This window comes from Salminus brasiliensis, chromosome 8 (genome assembly GCF_030463535.1).
Source record: "Salminus brasiliensis chromosome 8, fSalBra1.hap2, whole genome shotgun sequence".
Lineage (NCBI taxonomy): Eukaryota > Metazoa > Chordata > Actinopteri > Characiformes > Bryconidae > Salminus > Salminus brasiliensis.
The window spans coordinates 26,136,786-26,157,483 of record NC_132885.1 but is presented as its reverse complement, the minus strand read 5'-3'; the positions used below and the strand labels follow the sequence as shown (position 1 = coordinate 26,157,483).

General features: G+C 41.0%; 1 protein-coding gene across 1 annotated transcript in view; it reads right to left on the bottom strand.

Annotated features, from left to right (window-relative positions):
• Positions 1 to 9,004: 9,004 nt before the first annotated feature.
• clybl (citrate lyase beta like) overlaps positions 9,005 to 20,698 on the bottom strand; it is a 104,405-nt gene continuing 92,711 nt past the window's right edge. Inside the window, exons 7-8 of the mRNA XM_072686291.1 lie at positions 13,542 to 13,666; positions 9,005 to 11,924 (exon numbers count right to left, since the gene is read on the bottom strand). Coding sequence (XP_072542392.1) covers positions 11,829 to 11,924; positions 13,542 to 13,666 — 221 coding nt within the window. The 3' untranslated portion in view covers positions 9,005 to 11,828. The remainder of the gene's footprint in view (positions 11,925 to 13,541; positions 13,667 to 20,698) is intronic.

The window sequence follows — 20,698 nt, the reverse complement described above, 5'->3', positions numbered from 1 at the left end:
GTACTGATTGCTCAAAAGTTTGGCATCATTTAAAATGTCATGATATAAACACAGACATTTACAGTTAGATATATATATAGTGCTGCATCCTATAGAAACTTACCAAGACCACTGTTTTTCTCTGTGGTAGTGAAAGGATCTAGACGTCTGATGAATTGAAAGATTCCTTACAGGAAGTTATCACAGAAACTGATTACGAATATGCTGTCTGATGGCTGAGGAATCCTGCTTTACAATAGATTTGAGAATTGTTCTTTTTTTTTTTCTATTCTTCAAGCTATCCAATGATAACCTACTTATTTTTCCAACCTGGAAAAGGAAAGAATAGTGACTAGAAAGCCTTAACATTCCTTGCTGGCCTTAAGCCTTCTTTATTTCCATGTAGATGAGAAGAAGAGATAAATGAACTCACCTGGAACACCACATTTACAGCAGCGGTGAGAGAAGCAGTGATGGAGCCGGGCTGGTGAAGAAGTAGTCCCAATGGAGATTTTAGTGCTCTGTCCCAGTCACAAGACAAATTGTATAATTAGGCTCAACTCTTAGGGGATGGTCACCTTTGCCCCTTCAGTGACATCTGCAATGGTAAATGACAGAATGTTTCACTAAAATAACGGGGCAAATTAATCTTGGTCATATAAGATCATCCCTAAAACTATTAATTCTGCTTTAGACAAGTCCTTGTGTGCATTCTCTTTGTGTTATAGAGGGATATTTATATTGATTAGAAGCAGAATCAAAGTAAAACAGGGTAGTCCTTATAAATGATACTGTAGCTAAATTAAATACAGCCTGCAATTCAACCATACACTACAGCAACTAATGTTGAAGGGTTATTAATCACACTGTCAAAACGTAGCATCAAACGCTGCTTCTCTTTTGTGTTTCAGTGACGAGAGACAATATTGAACATAACTAATGTACGTGGAACTACAGCTTATATCTGCTGAACAGACAGGAGTTGTATGTTATACGGGAGCAGGCATAGCTGACCGTTTGGTCCTGATGCAAGACAGCCCTCAAACCTCGCATCCTCCAAGCCTACTTTCTTGACTGCCTGCGCTCATCATCATCGTTGTCAAGCTGTGCGCTCTGCACTGCGCTGTGCGCGCTGCCGGGGGGGTCGCTCAGAGTGAAGGAGCAGAGCCGGGGCTCCAGGCTGTTGAAGAAGGGGTTAAGGCATTTCTTCAGCCGGGCAGCCCCCAGCGGAAGGCTCATTACATACAAGCTGCCGGAGCAGAGACGAGCCGCGCCTTACCTGAGCATCCCCTTTCTGACACAACGTGACAGCCCGGCGCAAACCGAGCACGCGGCAGATAAGAGGGGCGCGCGCTCACTTTGCAACGAAACGTCAAGGTGTCTGCGGGCGAGGCGACTAACTAGCTAACGCGCATCGAATCGAGTCGAAACTCCGAACATGTCTGTAAAGGGGTTCGTCTACAAGTTTCCCCCCGTTATTACAGAGTTTATAAAGGCAGGATTCGAACAGAGGGGACGAAGGAGAGCTCGTGTTTGGGATGGTCAGGCGTTTAAGGCTGCTCGGACATTAAGCAGAATCTAATGTAATTCAGCTTCTAAAAGGGGGGCAAAATCAAAGTAGCGCGTGACAGCTTCAGTGCCGAACTGTGCTGGAGATGTAAGAGCTATTGAAAAAGTTACGACACCAGCAACCAGCATATCCACCCATTCAACACAGCAGATTTAGCGCACACCCCAATTGTTTAGCTATTGTGAGAAATTCTTTTCAGCTTTTACAATCACACGGCACACACACTCACTTTCACACACGTTACCAAATCAAGCACACCAGCGACTCAAAAAGGCTGGTTTACGAATCGAAAAGAAAAAAGAAAACAGATCGTTTAATTAGCTGACCACTAATGTATTCTTTTGATATAAAAGCTAAACACGAACGTCAGCATATTGAAATCTAAATATTAATTATGTGAACACAACAACAACTGAACAAAACACATGTTCGTGCAGATTTGACTGAGAATTAGAATATTAATGAAATAATGCACAAAATGCAGTTATAAGAGCTTGAAATTGTGGTCGTCTGTCTGCGGAAACGAAACTAATGTGAAGTGATGAAGTTGCTCCTAAACTTCGCTGCTGCACACTGTGAGGAGAACTTTCGGGGTCAAGTGGTGGTTCATTAGGCCTATCCTCCTTTACTTTGCCTTGTGCTGGGCTTCTCCAATGACATGCCTCACACACTGTGTGGATTCAATTTAATTAAGTGCCATGAATTCAGAGTTGCTTTAAAGCCAACGGGGGGGTTGGTCGGTTTCAGCGTTTGAATGCTGAAGTTACTGTATAAAACCCACATAGACATTCAACTATATATATATATATATATATATATATATATATATATATATATATATATATATATATATAGTCTTATATAAAAAGAAAAGTAATTTCTGAGCATTTCTGTTGGGACTTTCATGTGAAGAACAAATGCCAGAATGACATTATGTCAAACAATACGATGTAAAAAAAAAAAAGAGACAAGCCGTAACAGTGGCGGTATATACAATTAATAACAATTTAATTGAAGTGAACAAACATAAAAAAGTAAAAGTATCCCATTTATCTATTTAAAATATTCATTTCAAACAATGTAATGCTTAGTCCCATGGCAGTCCTGAAGTGGATATTATTTATGAAACTGCTCCAGCATTACTCACATATTTTCAAAGCAAACAAAATCATCAGTCTGACATGTTTAATAAAACACATCAACTTCATAACATCCTGAACGAACTCAACGTTGCCTTATTCGTTCAATATTATTATTAGGACGGTAATAATAAAATAACCCTTTAAATGTATTTTTATTTGCTCAGATTCAGACAAGAAACCATCCACTCGTTAATACATCCCTAATCAAATATTAGAGAGCGACTTAATAGAATGACTCTCGAATATGTTTAAAATAACCAGTTGCCAGAAACGATAAAGAAAATGTTCTGGCTCGCGCTTCACACACGGGCTTGGACGGGGAAGTCAGCAGTGAGGAGCTTTAAACAAGGCAGCTCTGAAAGTTCAGGGAGCGCAGGACAAATGTTTAATTGGATTAGAGGGGATGATGACATATATTACAATTAAGAACCTCGCAAGCAACCACGCGCCTTTCTTACACCAACCAGTTAAATATAGTTTTTTTGAGTACTAAATATATTTATAGATATTAATTGTGTGGGTGTAGAAATGAAAACCGTGGTTTTATAAAAACATGTGCATCCAAAAAAATCTCAATTGAATTTTAATGAAGAATCTAATGACTATTATTATAGTGACACATAAAGTAAATGGCTTCTGAAAAGCGTATTTAAACCCGTTAGCTCAGCCCCAGTCCCTAAACAGTCATTAGGGCTTATCATATTTACATTTACACTGTAGATGAATGTAGTGTAGAAATAAAGTGTAATAAAGTGTGTGTTTCTGAGGAGACTCGTTTTATCAGACTAATCAGGATCAGTGTGAGGGTGCAGATGGTTTTCCCAAAGCGCCCCAGACGAACTCCCTGCAGAACCGTGTTAGGCACGCCGCGCTTCTGCACTGGAGGACGAGAACAGGTAATATCTGGTAGGATGTGTCTCCCCTCAGACCGTTCGCGCGCCACTGTGTTGGATATTGCAACTTTCATGCACAGAGAGGCAGAAACATAACGGCACGAAAACAATAGTGGAATGGGCTGCATCTGAAGGGAGATGCTTGTGGAAACGAAGGCGAGTGCTGCTAGAATGTGGCGGGGTACCTGTCCGCGCGCTTCATAAGGAAGGAGGTAATGAGCGCGTGCCAAAGATCATCAGATACTTGACAGTCGAGTCAGAAGGCTGAGTGTAATTTAGTGGGGAAGTCTGGCAGCAGTAGAGTTCAGCTGTGTTGCTCGCTTTCTCTCTCTCTCTCTCTCTCTCTCTCTCTCTCTCTCTCTCTCTCTGTGTCGCTAGAGTCCGACATGGTGAGGGCTGTGCAAAAAAAAAAAAAAAAAAAAAAATCTCTATTGACATTCTATATGACAGTTTGAAAAGAAATTGTTGCAAAAAAAAAAAAAATCCAAAATGTAGTGGATCAGATAATACACGTATGGAGTCTGAAGTTATTATACTTATTTAGTTTTCTACTGGAGCGACGAGGCTTAAACACTATTGAAGCAATTTAAACATTGTCCTTTAAAATGAGAGCTTCTTCAGGGGTACTTTAATACATGCAGAGGATCTATGTAGAACCGTGACAACTCAAAGATCTATTTAAAAGTAAACTTAAATAATCCTTAAACCCATTTGCCTGGTTTGTCTCTTAAACATGAATCTATATACCCTAAAAGAGTTTGCACTGTCAAAGAACAGCAGTACTAGCAGTGCTATATAGAACGCGTTTTGTTAAGAGGGTACATTTCGTCACAGTCAGGCTTAACAGGAGAAGGAAAAAAAAACTCATTTTCAATGGAAGTCAATGTAAACGATTCAATTTGAAGTATGCAAAATAATTCATTTGGGATCATTTCTATTGGTCTGTTAATCATAACAACTGATATAATGAATAAGGAATAAGGAACAACTGTCAGAATCAGCTTATGCCAATAAGTAATGGAAGGGAAAATGGATATACAAGGTATATACAAAGACTATTTTGGTGAACTATTAATTTTTTATTTAGATATCTATTTCATACAGTTCCACACACACACACCAATAAAATGGTGTCTCTTTTAATTACTTAAAAAAAACATTTAAGGAAAAAAAATAGAGTTTGTAAAATTGCAGTATTTAGGCCCTAAAAGCTTCTGATAGGTTTGGACGGATTGGACGGATAGGTCGTAAAAGCCAGACCACGGAGTTATTGGCCCTCCAGGATAAGTTAGATAGACAATGACGAATGTCCCAGAGGAAGTCATTGTACAAATGGACCGCTGACTTTTAACCTGTCGCCTTAAGAGACCTAACACGCCTTATCAATCAGCAGGCCTCTGCTCTGAAGGACATGAAGCTGACAGAGCGAAGTTCTCCACATTCCCAACAGCTTTTCCCATCATGCTGACACCATCACGAGCGCAGGTTTTCCAGTAAGACCACCACTTTGTTAAGTGGTGTCGCACATCATTTTTGCATTTACATTTAATGGACGATTAAATCAAACCAGGTAAAAGCTTCAATGGGTCCATATCACGTCTACAGCGATGTTCACGAGCGAGAAGGACCAAGAAACAAAAACAACTGTCGCCTTTCTGAACACCCATTCTCTTTCTCCCCCAATTTGGACAGCATCCGGCGGCCCATGTCTGAAACGGCGGCGCCTGCGTTGTTCTTCTTTCATCAGGAAGTCAGTGGGTGAGGCGCTGGAAGCTGCGCAAAGTAGTCAAATCACACAGCAAGCTCACTCCCACTCAAAAGCGCATTTATTTCATCTCCGCCATGAAAAAGAACACGAGCCCGCTTTAATTCCGCTCTAATTTATCAGCAATTGTGTGATAATGAGCTTCGGCTCTGCCATTATTGGCAACGAGTAAAAACGCAGGACAGGCAGTCGCTCCTCAAGGCTCCGCTCTGCGCCCTCGAGCCGGTTCTCAAAAGGGGACGGAAAGTGTTGGGCTGCTGCAGACCCGCAGGATATACACCCTAAATACAGCCCGAGACAGAAAACGAGCCAGGGGAAATATTGTCAAAACTGCACCTGCCCATTTAACAGCGACACGCACACGTTCAGATGTACAATGAGTGCAATTTTACACTACCTGGTAAGAAAGAAACAATTGTATAAAAATGAGCGTCAGACGCACAAAGAAACGAAGAAAAACGTGAACTGAGCATTAACGAACGAGAACAACAAACGAAACATAGAAGAATAAACAAAGACAAACGCACACACAAAATACACGCGTATTAAAATGTTATATATTTGTAAAATATAAAATGGAATTCATTACATTACGAAGTTAAAATGTAGACTAAAATGCTTTTTTTTAATTATTAGTATTATTTAAAATATAAAAGTCTATTAAAATGGCATTTATTATTATTATTATTATTATTATTATTACGTTTATTATTTAGAGGCCAATTGCAGATGATTCCACTCATTAAAGTAATTAAGTTTGAGATATAGAGCGTAATCAGTGGAGAGTGGAGATGTGTTAAAAGGGCTGGACGGTCCTAAAGGGGGTCTGCTGTGAGGGCTAACAGGTAGACTGTGGTCAGGACTGAATCCAGCCTCCAGCTGAAGTTAGCGGGACCTGAGCGGAGTGTGAGAAGTGTGATTAACGCGGCCCCCACACTCATCCCCTGCTGAAGCCTAGCAACCGCGGACAAAAGGCCCTGGGCTTCACTGGCCTTTGGGCTCCGGCCTTTGATCTGCCCCCCATTACACAGAGGCAGGTTTGATAAGACTGACCAGAACATACTAACCTGTCCGGACACTAACCAACCCGGTTCACTCTGAACACAGGACAAACACAGGACAGTCCCTCTCAGCACATGGCGCATTTAAAAGCGGTCAGTCCAGCAAGGTTGAGAGTCATTTCACTGAAATACGCAGTGTGCTCATACGCGAGCCCTACCGGGCTTTATGTCCAACAGCAAAACAACAACAACAAAACAAAAAGAAGTGCTGTATTAATTATTTCTTGCTACTTCTACCCCAAACACTGATGAACTGAGTTTAGAAGTAGTCTAATAAGAAATATTTAACACTTTTTATTATTTCCTTTTTTGTGCTGACCTATCTGTGTAGGGCGTGTAAAATGTAAACATACAATAAATACATAAAACAAAGGAAACAAAATAAAACTACAAATAAGCAAACGAACAAATATAATGAAAAAAACGAATTAAATAAATGACTACAACACTCGAGTAAGCCTGGAGCCTAAAATCAAACTGTACAGCAGATTAAACCTATAACTACAAAATTAGTGTGACTGTCATGCTTCATTTCACTGCGCCGTTTTTATTCTGATCTGAATATTCACATACACAATCAAACCTGCAACTAAAAATGTGTCTTTACAGGAGAAGCAAAAACATTAACTTTCAATAGAAGTCAATGTTAGGAGTTTTTTTTTTATAATTATTTTTTTAAATATAATTATTATTTTTATGGTGCGCTGATCATGACATTCTAACGGTGAAAAGCAGCTGTCCGTTTCAAAGTAAGACAAAAAAGGAGATGGAGTATATGTCTCGACATGGAAAGTGTTGGTCAAATTGGTCAAAATCTGGTGCAAAAAAAACTGTTCACATTTGCACATTTGAACTAATTTAACAAGCTTTTCATATTCGATAAAACTGACAGTAGTAGGCAATACTACACGTGTATATATAGCCTATTTATCAGTGTAAAAAAGACTTTGTGGAGCCCTTTTGGATCATTTCTATTGGTCTGAAAATGAAGGTGCAAGACAGATTCAGGGGCATCATCCCTTCTCTCTAAAACTGCGTTTCGCACTTGTCTTGTAAGCGACGCCTTGTAGAAAGTATTAATAAGGGGTTTCCTATAGGAGCACCTGCATGTCTCCACGGTGCTGAGAGGAGCAGCTCAAGGCCTGTTCCCCTCCTCCTCCTACCCTCCTCCTCCTCCTCCTCCTCCCTCACTCACTCTCTCTACACAGCTCTACTGTAAAGCATTTCGGCTTCTTCTGTACTCTTTATCCTCGTTGCTTATGAATTAAATTTCATTTCAATTACGCATTATCTCCTAAATGGTCTCGGCTTTAAGAAGCCCCTTGTTCCAGTCGTAAGCTATTTCTTTTTTATTGCGGGGGGAATAATCTTAGCTGAAATTGGTTTGTCACATATTGTCATTAGAGCGCTAGTAAAACAATGAAGTCATTATTGGCGGATCCCCGGGCGAGAAATTAGGCGAGTGAAACCATCCCCGCCACACGGGCCCCGTCGAGAAGGATGGAAATATGCAAAACGTTTCGTTTTAATTTTCGCTCCGACGCCGTTTTGCATACGTGCATTTTTCTCTCCGGCGGATTTTCTGTCTGATCGTCTCTGAAAGCAATCTCGACACGTGATGGGGAACACAGGGACCCCAGTCCGGCCTAATTGAGTGGCGTCGAGATGCGGTGAGGTCCTAATCGCGTTAATTGTAGCGAACTCTCTCTGGGAATAGCAGTAAATGTATTTAAATAACTCCTCCTTGTGAGCGGAGGAGATTATGTCAAGTTAGGAGCATAATAGAAATGTCATGTAAAATTACACAGAGATGGAAACAGACTCCTCGCTTAGACTCTCTACAGAGATGTGTCACTCAAACCCACTGAACATCCCCTCCCAAATCTTTACTGAATACACTAATCTTAAATCTTTGCCTCAGAGAAATTGCTTAAAGCTATTTATCTCGGCAATAAGTCTGCCCTCTCCCCACTATATAACATTGGAAAATACCAATGAACAAGAAAGCTACGCTGTTTTGAAAAAGCAAAGATGTTGGTTAGAACAACACAGGTTTGGTTGGACTGAACCCCAGCCACTGTATGGATTTGTTCAGTTCCAACAGCAGCTCACCTGATTGCCTTTATTAAAGGGCTGATTTGAATAACTAGTAATCACAATGTACCGTGTGCTTGACTCTATTTTAATGTTCAAATAAAATGGAATAAACTGCAGATAAACAGCTTTTATTTGCAGCACCTTGATTGTACATATACTTGTACAGTACAACAGAAGTCTTCTGTTCACATATCCCTGCGTAGAAAGCTTAGGTTAGAACGCAGAGCCAGCCATCAGAGGGTTAATTACTCAAAGGGCCAGCAATGACAGCTTAGTGGGTATTGAACACACAACCCTGTGATCAACAGCCCAGCACTCTAACCAGTCAAACAATACATACCATTTTCTCTGATGCCTAAAAGCCAAAGACGTCCGCACAGTACTGTACATTAACATGGCAATTGAAAAGAAGAGTGGACAGGCTTCCGTGTAAATAATCAAGACATCAGTACAGATTATTTCGGCCATGTGAAATAAAGACAGAAGAACAGCCACAGTGGGGTCAGTCATAATTTATTTGTATACGTACTTTGTCATATTGGAGGAGAAAGGGGCACAAACTTTTTACGTAGTTGAACTGCTTCCAAAATTTAATAAGTTACAGAAGTCACTTCTATACTATTTTATTTACTCTTGGTTCCTGTACTTCACATAACATTGTTATCATTTTGAGGCAGGCAAACGGATCACATTGAGAGCTAGTCAGGCTAATCCACAGCCTCATACCGGAGGGTTAGTGTTACAGTGCTACAGCTTAGCCTCCCAATGAACACAATAAGAAATGTCCCCCATATCAAGTCAAGACACATTTTTGTTTTTCTGCACAGTTTAATCTTTAAGTACTGAATTTACAGTTGCATCTTCTACATTGTGGTGAATTTGTCATATTTGACATGCTTCATCTCATTAATGAGGTTAATTATTATACAGATGTTTTTATGCACTTAGGTTGGAAAGCTCATTTGGCTCAAACAACATAGTATTAAATTCCTTTTTTGTTTACATCCATTCTCCAGTCATTTTGGAGACTATTACAACTCGCCCCTTAGCAGGTTACAGTTAGCCCTGCTTATGGAGTAGGTTGTAATGTCTACACTCAAGCTGTTTCTGCTTTTGAACCAATTGTTGTAGATGCTTGTGTAAAAATAATCCAAAAACTAAAAAATAAACAACCCCCCCCCCAAAAGAAAGAACCCCAAAATGTGTCAGGTTGCGTACTCCTCTAATCCAATTACAGTAGGTAATTATTATTATTCATTTCTATATTTTTATCTGGTAACATAAAATAATAATAAATAAACAATTCAACACTTTATAATCTTTACACGATTTGCTTTTTTTGGCTTAGCAAACAGTGCAAGGCTTCTCTAGGCTCTCTACGACAGAGTCAGACGAATCTCTCCACCTAGGTGTTTCATCACTACACATCTTGCATTTATTCTCTAAGCCTATTGGCCTATTGGGCTTAAAGCCCAGTGTACTGTCTGAGCTAGTGACTTAAGCAGACACAGTGTCTCATTGTTGGGAAATTCGGCAGCGGCCAACAAGACACCAGGCTTGTGGTGACGTGACGGGAGGGGAGGGCGGAAAATGAGATGAGCAAAACAAATATAAAAATCATTAGAAAATGACAAATAAATGAGAACGAAAAGCTAAGGAAAAGATGGGGTGCTGGGGGTGGGGGTGGCTGGGTGAGCATGGGCCCAGTGCCAGGCAGGCAGCTTACTGTCGGCCCTTTGGGCTGGTCACAGCAGTGGCCTCCATCTTTTTGTCTGCGTCTCTGGGCTGGCACCGAGCGCCGACCTGAAGCTTTCGCCACAGACACGATTGATCACGCCACATCCTGCCGAACGTTATGCCGAGGCCTTCATTACCATAGTGACCAACTGAACTATTAACCATCCAACCCCTCCACCCTGCTCTCATATCTCCCCCCACCACCCTCCACCGCTTCTGCCCTTCTTGCCAAGGCCTCATCAACAGTGGGAGACAAAAGACTGGCAGCCGCGAGAAAGAACAGAGTGTTCTGCAGGACGCATTCATGAGAAAAAAAAAAGGCACAAGCACAAGTGTCAAAATGACAGTCACTCATTCAATATGACATCCTGGAGTTTTATTTAAAAAGGAGCTTTCTTAACAAGTAGTGTTGCTGGAGGTTTGACAGCACCGCTGAAGAGGACAATGGCAGCGTGTACTCGCACTTCTCAGGCACGTTAGGGGTGAAAAGCGAATGATTCATACGCAGGCCGGATGGAGTCCACCAGCCACGAGGCTGTGGCAACAAAGCAGCGCAGAACACAGAGAAACTGCAGATATTTACTTACTCCAAAGTGGACAAACACTGGCCCCTTGCAGTGTGTGTATGTGTGTGTGTGTACTGTTGCCACACAGGTCAGCTTAGAGCTGATGCCTGCTTCAAAATGTATTCACCCCCCCTCACACACTTCACCAGCTCAGAGTGCCCTCTTAAACAAAGGCGTGCGGTTTGAAGTGGGCTGCTGGCCCAAACTCTCCTCTCACTGTTGGTTTAAGGACATTCATGGCGGCTCTTTGGCAAATGATGTTTTGATGTGCTGGGGTCTGGACAAGCACAGAGGAGCCTCGGGCCTGAATGGAGAAACAACTGTTTGTTTGCCCTTTTGCCAGGCAGGCCGAACCCTGGCCCAAAGAAGTGACCCTCGCAAGGCAGGGGGCAGTCACACATATACGTACACAAACACACACAGTCTAGATGCACAGGAACGCGACTGCACAGTCATCTGCACAAGTCTCGGCACCCCTGTCAAATTTACAATGGATGTCAATTTAAAAATAAATGATTGCCAGTCAGTTTGATGCATTTCTATTAGTAAATTTATCATGAATTATGTTGAAAAGTGGAAAAACTGCTTTTGGCTAGGGTTAGCTCCTGTTAAGCCGTTAGACCCCCACTATAAAGCTTTTGTTCTACATACTGTACTTTTATAATGCCAAATTCTTTGAATAACGGAATCCAGAATAAGTAATTCAAAGTAAATATTGAATATTTTTGCTGAAACATATACTGAATCAAGACACCATCTGTATCGAATCAAATCAAATTCTAAATTCTGTGAATCGTTACACCCCTAGTATACATATCAAATTGAATTAATAACAATGACATTGATCTTTTGTCTGAAAATACAGACAGCAGCAACATACCATCAACTTTTTTTTTTCCAGTGCTAGATAAGCTATAGCTAATGGCCTACGAGGATGCGTGTGTCTGAAGTTCACAGTTTATCATCCGACGCCCTGCACAGTGACAGATACGGCTGCCCCGCACAGCCACAGTTTGGCTCATTTCCCCTGGACGGCCGAGGCCAAGGTGACGATGTTCTGGGCCTGCTTCAATGACGGCATGTCAATCATACTGCCATGGAAGGTGAACGCACCCTGGAGGGCAAAAAAAAACAAAACAAGCACAACACTGGATGAATTGAAGCGGAGATTACAATGTTTGTTTTCTCGTACGCTTTCTATGTGCACAATATTGGATTGAGCGTAAATATAAATCCCTGTCCTAAAAAAACACAGTGCCCTCCCTTAAAAAGCTGATCACTTCTAAAAGTGGCCACTTTACAGAGTTTCTATCATAGTTCATGATGGAGGAGAGAAAAAGTGGATTCAGTGGTCCATAAAAGCATCTTGTGCGTCACTAGGACAGTTTAAATAGACTAGCTAACGATATGGTCGTGTTTACGAAACCGGCTCAGCCAGCCATTCTTTCATGATGACAAAGTCTCCTGTGTGTTGTGTTTTTGTGCTGTGATGCAGCCACATGAAGCCAAAGCCACGTGAAGCATTTCCAGAAATGGCCAAAAACGGGTAGGTTATCTGCCTACCCATCTATCCACCTTCATAATTACGAAGTAGGAGAAGCCATCCAGCTTGTGAACGCTATACTGTAAGGGGCTTCTCAGATTGAACTCTACGAATCGCTATGTTTACAAACTGTACTTTCGTATCGTCGTGACAGCATGAGCAACAATTAGAATTCAAATCAGCTCTCCATGCTTAATTGGCATTCTAACAGAAGACGTGTTGTCTACTTGTTCAGCAGTATGCTGTGGATCAATAAAACCTTGTAGGAAGCTTATGGCTAAATGCAGCGTTGTGTGTTTTGTTCGCGTCAGTTGGAGATTTGTGAAAATATTGCATGCTCTCCACTAAGATGCTCTTGTTTGGCTGCATGGGAAAAGCTGAAATAAGAGGAAAAAGGAAAATGCTTCTGACAGCTGCATGAAATATTGCTGGAAGTCTTTTATTTGATTGTTAAAGGCCTTCATTCATTTCCTCGCTGCACAGTGCCAGATATTTCAATCAGCCAACACCAGTCGGTTGGAATAAGCTTCTGTTATACACAGCCGTGTTTGCTGTAATGCTCGTTTATTGCCAAGAGCAACACACTGAAATCTGAACGTTAGTAACAGCATTAGCCTAAAATGCCAAGTGATAGAGAAGGCCCAGACCTCAGGTGGGTGTTTTATAGGCTTTTCCTGTCTATGTGAAAGGGAATGTAATAGGCCAAAGAACAAGTGCTGAAAAAAGCGAACCCAGAGAGTGCCGGTGCTCCAGTGTGTGACCTAATGGCGGCTGATGACAGAGGAGAGCAGAGAGGGCCACGCTAGATCCCTTAGGCTAGCCTTAATCTAAGAATTACTGGCAGCGAGGTACAGGCAGATTGTGCATTAGCGGCACACCGTCTCCAGCGTGAGCAGCCCCACTGAGAACGAAACACAGGACTCAATGATGCACTAAATTAGGAACAATAATACACCGGCATTTTTATTTCGCGTTCTTCCACCGTACGAAGCTCGTCAATGGCAGTGCAGTGTGATTGTGTTCGAGCAGGATGGCTTCACTGCCCACTGCTGCTCCAGGAGTCTTGTGGTGCCAGTCAGAGACTGTCACATTAGCTCTGCTAGCTGCATGGCGGCGCGTAACGATGCGCACCAGGCTGTGGGAGGGTGCCGTGAGGGTGATAGTGGGGTGGGATGCAGTGACGTTTACCTTCCCCAGCTTCTGGTGCTCCTCAAATGCAGCAATTAGCTCAGTGGCCCATTTGACTCTCTCGGGACTGGGAGAGAACTCCTCCTGTACAGCCTGGATTTGGTTTGGGTGGATCACTTGTTTTCCTTGAGAGAAATGTTAGAATGTTGTTAGTAAATAAAATAATGACATCATATGACAATTAGATATGCTGTTCATCAAGTCACTAAAGAGCTACATCAGTACTCACAGTTAGGCCTACACACCCATAATGTGTCACCTAGATCTTTCCCCCCTTTAAAAAACAGTTCCTCGAGGGTTCTTTAGGGAAGAATATGGCCATTTACAATCGTGACACCTAAAATGATCCCATGGTGTTCAGGGTGTTGTTATGAGTCAAGTAACTTCTTGTCTTCAAGCGTAAACAGTGTTATGTGGTTCATACACACACACACACACACATATATATACATATATATATATATATATATATATATATATATATATATATATTTTTTTTTTTTTTTTTTTTACTGATAACTAAGTACTGTATATTCTGCACTGTATTTACTTGAGCCTCACCACAATCATTTTAATGTACAAATCCTTGCTGTCTGAACAAAACCTTGTGTCTCTATGTTTTGTGATTTGGTCTTTACATTGTCTAAACTATATGACAAACAGACCAATAAAAATGCTCCAAAATTGGAACTGGAATAAAGTCTTTTTACACTGACATCCACTGAAATTTGAGTTTGTTCCCCACTTGGAAAACTGTCATTTAATACATACAAGGTTTTGTTCCAACACTGGTGAAATGTTCTTGGTATATCATGCATATCATTGATCAAATACGATACGCAATCAGAGGATGTCTATTATTTATGAATCTCACTTCTTTATGATGGTGATCTTACATGGAGTCGTAGTTTGAGAATGCTGATATAAACACATTAAAGGGATACTGTGAACTGCATTCATATTGACAAATTTCCCCAGTTTTGCCAATTTTGTGCAGCAGAATCTTCCCACTGGCTTCAAATATAGCAGAGCCTGTATGTGCAAGAATAAGATGAAGCTGGAGATCTGAGGCTATTCCTGTTCCCAATATCAAGCTTTACTGCTTAAACAAACCTACAATATCGTATCTGTAAATAATAAAGAAACTTCTGTAGATCAGTCTTGTTTTTTGTAGAGATTTGTAACAGACTGCAAAATGAATCATTTAGGAATGGAAGGATTATTTAAAATCACTGGGCCCTGAAATGTGATGGTAGTGGTTCAGAGGTCTATTCGGTTAAAGAGGCTTTTCCGAGTTGAGCATAGAGAGCCTGTTCTCTGGAGGCAGCAGCCAAGGTGGCCGGCATCCTCTCTTTCTCCGGCGTGGGTCGAATTTGAGTGACACAGCGGGGAGAGAGGATGCTATGAATCATGGGTGTCATCCTGATTTTCGCCCTGTGCCCCAACGAACTCTGAAACTTTACTGCACGCTTAGTTACACTTCAATCTGAGTCAGTCTCTGTGAGCCTCTGCTTCTCATTACAGAGCTGTGTGCATGACACACACACACACACACACACACACACACACACACACACACACACACACACACACACACACATACAGTACATACTGTGAAACAGCTATACCAAAGAATGTGTAACAAAGCTTACAAGCGCACACACAGTATACTATAGGGTCTGACCAATACATCAACTCGCTGAAAATATCAGACAATCTTAACATCCTGTGGATTTATTGGCATCGATAAAATAAACACTGATAACTGCTAGCATAAAAAGGCATAATGGCCATGTGACATGAGTAGATAGAGTACGTTAAGCTTACCACCTGCATATTTCTATTAAAATAATGCGTAAAATAAAATATACAAAAAAATGCTTCCAAATGTATTTCTTAACATGACATGAAGCAAATATATTACAGCAATAATTTATAGAAATATAACACCAATAAATAATATAAATCTGCCCTGAACTCTCAAAATCAACACTCCAATGCTGAGTTGTTTATTTATGTTAACATGTAACAATACACAGCAACAACTGACCATCACTGACAGTTTGACTAACAGGTGTCTGTTTATTGATTTATTTTGCTGCACTTTATCAATAAATTTGGTCATTATTTTTTCTTTTTTCAAATCTGTATTGTAACAAAATATTCATATTTTTCATAAGTCAGACTCTTGTATAAACAGTCCTATGCAAATGTTTAGGTACCCAGAAATTATATTGCACTGATTTTCTCAGCATACACAAGTACAGATGCTCTACAGACAACTCTTTCACAAAATGTTTTTTTTTGCTTAATTAAACATCTTAATTTAATAGAAATATCTTATCTTAACTTATTTGAATAGATATATGCACAAAGCATTAATTATGATGTGCAAAAATGACACCACATTTAATACGTTGTTTTCTTAATACTTTAAATTCAGTAAACATTTACAAATTGTACAGACAAGCACACAAAACACATACACACACAAATTGATGGAAACAACTGACGTCTGTAAAGCTCAGCGTTAGCCGTGTTAATGGCCTGATAGTGGGGTGAGAAATTGGAGAAGACTATAACGGATGGCCATGAAATCCCACTTTATGTGATGCAAGGCTGCCATTTGCTTACGTCTCTATAGACAAAACCGAAGATAAAAACTAATCCTGGAGTCCTTCCACACTGTTCATACTGTAAAATCCAAAACACACTTCATATTCATCAACCTTTTTAATTGTGTTTTATTCTATTAAATCTCCTATCAAGGGCCCATTTTCATATTTCTTCCCATTAACCTCAATAAGCTGACTTGTCTGCAGGCCAGGACAGCAAATTCATCTCTATCTACATCAATACCATGTGTCCAAACTGCATAAATAAAACTGACTTGGTTCCAGAATACAATTTTTAGCCCTGAGCCAGACAGTTGGATTCAAAAGTTTGGACATATGTGTCCAGTGCAAATCCTCTACAAAAAAACCAAGATTACTGTAGAGCACAGATTTTATTATATGTATTTTTAAAATATCTAAATAGAGAAGTTAAAATGTCCACATTTCAAAGTAAAGTTTCAAATGATTCAGTTTAACATGCTGCACAAAATAAAACTTGCATGTCACATTTTAAAAGCATATTACTATATTTTGCCAATATTTGTAACTTAGCAAATGAACAGTATTTGTCTATTAAGATGTGCAGAACCAAGAACTCACTGCCAAAGATGCAAACCTATGTTCACTATACATCACATCTCATTTAAGCAGGGCACAGGCGCTAGAAAACATCCTGCAGAAAAGTACGAGGCGCCGCAGCCGTCAGCAGGAACCCGTCACTTTGCGGCTTAAGAGTCTCCGAAGAACAAATCCGCAAAGGTAGCTGGCAGGCTAAGAATTCAGCGCATGAGAAAACCATTAGCTCCATCTGCTAGCCTTACCCCAGTTAACCCCCAGGAACGACTCGCAGGCATGTGTGACACATTTCAACTTGCGCACATTTCACTCACGATGTAACATATGATTGACATTATTAGGCTTTAATATGTTAACACACTCCGGCGCTAGGCACAGGTGTTACTTTCTAACACATTTGTTTCAATGACACGGAGACAGAGTGTTCTACAGTATGCAGCCTAATGGTTTGCTCGGATCCAGTAACAGTTAATGAATAATGCACAGCAAAAATAGCTAAATAGCTCAACAACAACACTGTTTACAAATGACAGTGAGACATACACTTTAATGTAAATAAACCAAACCAGCTTGGCAAGTGTGTTTGTGGTTGTCGGGAAGGGGCCGGCATAAACTGAGGAGTGGAGGGTGTGGGTGGAGAGCGATGTGTGTACTGTCCCTCTCTGGTCCCAAAGGAGCCGGCCTGTTGGATCAACAGCCTGAAGAGGAGGCTCAGGGCCCGCGTCTGCGACGCCCAGCCCAGAAAAGGCTGGCAGGGGGTAGTTCCCTCACATCAACAAAATATGCCCCCTTCCCTGTACTGCCACCTGTTCAGGAGCTGTCTGCTCTGAGCCAGCTAGTGACAGAGCCAGCACTGGGGGCGTGCCCGGCCCTATCGTTGCGCCCTGATTGGCCGGCAGTGGTGCATCATTTATGCCCCTGAAGCCAGCCAACCAATCACAACATGCCATCTGGTGCGGGAATGTCTGATTGGGGCGTTTTCGGTTTTGCAGAAAGCCCCCTGTTAGACGATGCTCAAAGTAGCAGAAAGAGGAACAACATTTTGGCAGTTTAATGATTTTTTTTTTTTTGGATTATGGGACCATAATTTGATCTCAGTTTGCAATAACAGAATATCAGCAAAAAGGTAAAAATATACATTCCTGGTATTTTTTTTATTATTAAATTTAATGCAAACTGTAAAGAGTTAAAAAGGGAATAAATAAAATATTCTTAGCACAAAAACAGCCCATCAATCAACTGATCATATGTATGAATTCATTTTGAAAATAATACATAAACCTCTTATGAGCTTTTATGAGCTTAGGGTTATCCTCACCCACTTTAATACAATAATGAAGCTCCACCAATGTGTGAATATTTTCAATAACACATGTCAGAGGAGATAATACAGTCAGAGGTCAACGACATACAGGAGTTTGTCTATTCAGATCTAAAAGATAATTAAAAACATTCCTTTACTCTTATTAATGACTTATTCATTAATTACAAATAGACATATTCATCTATTTTTAATTAGACTGACCACAGTAAAAACAGAATGCTAATAACTAGCTAAAATCCTGGTGTTTTGTGAGTGTCTATTTCTGTTCACGTTTAAAGTTATTTCTGTGTTCAGTAAAATACATAATGACTTACTTAAATGGCTCCAAATGCAGTTACATCATAATGGCATGGCTTCAGGTTCTTGTTAGGTTCCCTACATATACTCACACATGCACGCGCGCACACACAGGCACACATGGAAAGTGTAAACAGTGTCTGTAGTAGGCCTTCTCACCCGGGCGGAGTGTCTAGCGGTGGCTAACGGGTCTGCTGTGGAGTTCAGCAGCTAGCTGAGAATACAGGCTCCGAACACAGTCGTGAGACTCGGTCCCTCCTGCCGACAAACACACACTGGTGAGCTGAACGCTCCGCCAGTATTCCGTTCCAACTTCAACATGGCAAGCCTAGCCTGCTCCTCTGACTGAGCAAATTACACCTAACCTCAGTTGTGTGGCTGTCTCCGGAATGGGCTTGCATTGTGCAGCAAATCCTGAAATGTTTGGAAAATACCTTCAGCTCAACCACCGACATGCAGCGTTTCTCATTTCTAAGCAGGCGGTGATCTTTCTTGGTTTAACCGCAGCCACGCGTCAGAAAACAATAACAGAATAAGTGCATTAAATCACATTTCGCTGGACATGTGATATGTGGTCCACATGACAAACTAAAATTAGAAGCAGTGAAGGCAGGAAAGAGGGGGGACGACGATGAAGAGGGAAGCAGAAGAATGCTGCGAGACAAAAGCCCTGCGCTCTGGAGGAATGGCAGTGTTGCTGTAAACAGAGATGAGCAGGGGGAACAGTGTGTGTTCTGCAAACAGCCATTACATATTCATTAGCGGAGGCTCTGAGGAGGGCTGCCTGTGGCCTCCTGTGGCCAGTTACCCGCTCACCGGGACTCCACACACACGCGTTGCCTGGCTACAAACCCACACAGCGCTTAGCTGCGAACATACGGCCACAGCTCGCTCTGCGAGCAAACACACACTCTCTTACTCACACACACACACACACACACACACACATGCACACAATTCCATGCAATGAGAAAAATATACACAGACTTACACAAATACACTCCCAGAACACGCTCCCTGTGAGGCACGCACAGGAAATTGGGCAATGTGGTCCAAGGCCTCAAATCAGACCTAAATGCTGTGTTCAGTTTTCATATTTGCTGGCTAGCAAACAGTCAGTTAAATTTCTGAAATCCTTTGGTGCAAACCGGCTGAAATAACTTCATCTGCGGTGAAATACATAAACATAGATAAGATAGAAACGCGACGCCTCAAGCTGTCGCACCTTTAAAAAGCCTGCATCAAGAAGGCCGACGCTCGGGTTCAAAGCGGCATTCTGAGGAATTCATAAAAGCACTAATGAGCTGGAACTCCAGTAAACGAGCGGGCCGAAGACTCAAAGGAGCACGCACAGAAACATGAAGAGAGGCGCGCAGCCTGAGGGACAGCCACAGCGCCCGAGCAACCTCGCTACGCTACAGCAGATGGGCCTATAAAGCCCATATAACTACAGCATGCGCCTGGACCCAGCATATTGTAACATAGCGTTTCCAACAGATTACACAGGAGAGAATCTGTGCTATCACCAAGTATATATGTATATTCATTCAGTACAGCAGGTCTACAGAGATGATATAGACTGAATACAGTACCTTGCTGCAATACAATGTGAAGAGTATATAAGCATTTCATTAGTTCATCATTGCCATCATGCAAAAATCTTGTATCCCACTTTTTTGCCATTTTTGCCATTCAAACATAGTTTGAATCGGGCAGTTTTACATTGTATAAAATGTTATAATGAATCGCCCAATAGTAATGCATAATGTATGTACTATGTAATGTACTTTGTTAACAGTAAAAAATAAAATCCTACATTGCCTTCCAAGGTTCCAAGGTTTTACCATGACAGTGATGATATATCACGTTCTATTACTATATACGCTGGATAACTATAGAACTATACAATTAATTCAGACTGATAAATATATATATGTGATTTTGTTCTGTATCTGTAAGCCCGTGCCCATTATCTTATAAAAATAAAAAATACTACTGTACTGTAATACTACATTACAGGTATCTGATTATATTTAAGCTGACATTAACAAAGTTAAAGGACCCATGTTGGCCAAATACTGGTACTCTCCTAAAAGGATGTAATTTGTAAAAAGTGTTTATAAAGCTACATAAGCCTTTTAAAACAACTGACACAGACCTTCATGAACATGAATAAAGGCTTATTTAAAGAAAAAATGGCAGTTGGCAATCGTGTCAGGCTTCTGATGCCGTCTTGCCTCAAATAGAGTTGGATGAGTGTTGGAATAAGCCTTTAGAAATGTCTAGGTTTAGGTCAGTTGTTATAAAAGGCTTATGTCTGCATCTTGTAGCCCTATCAATACTGC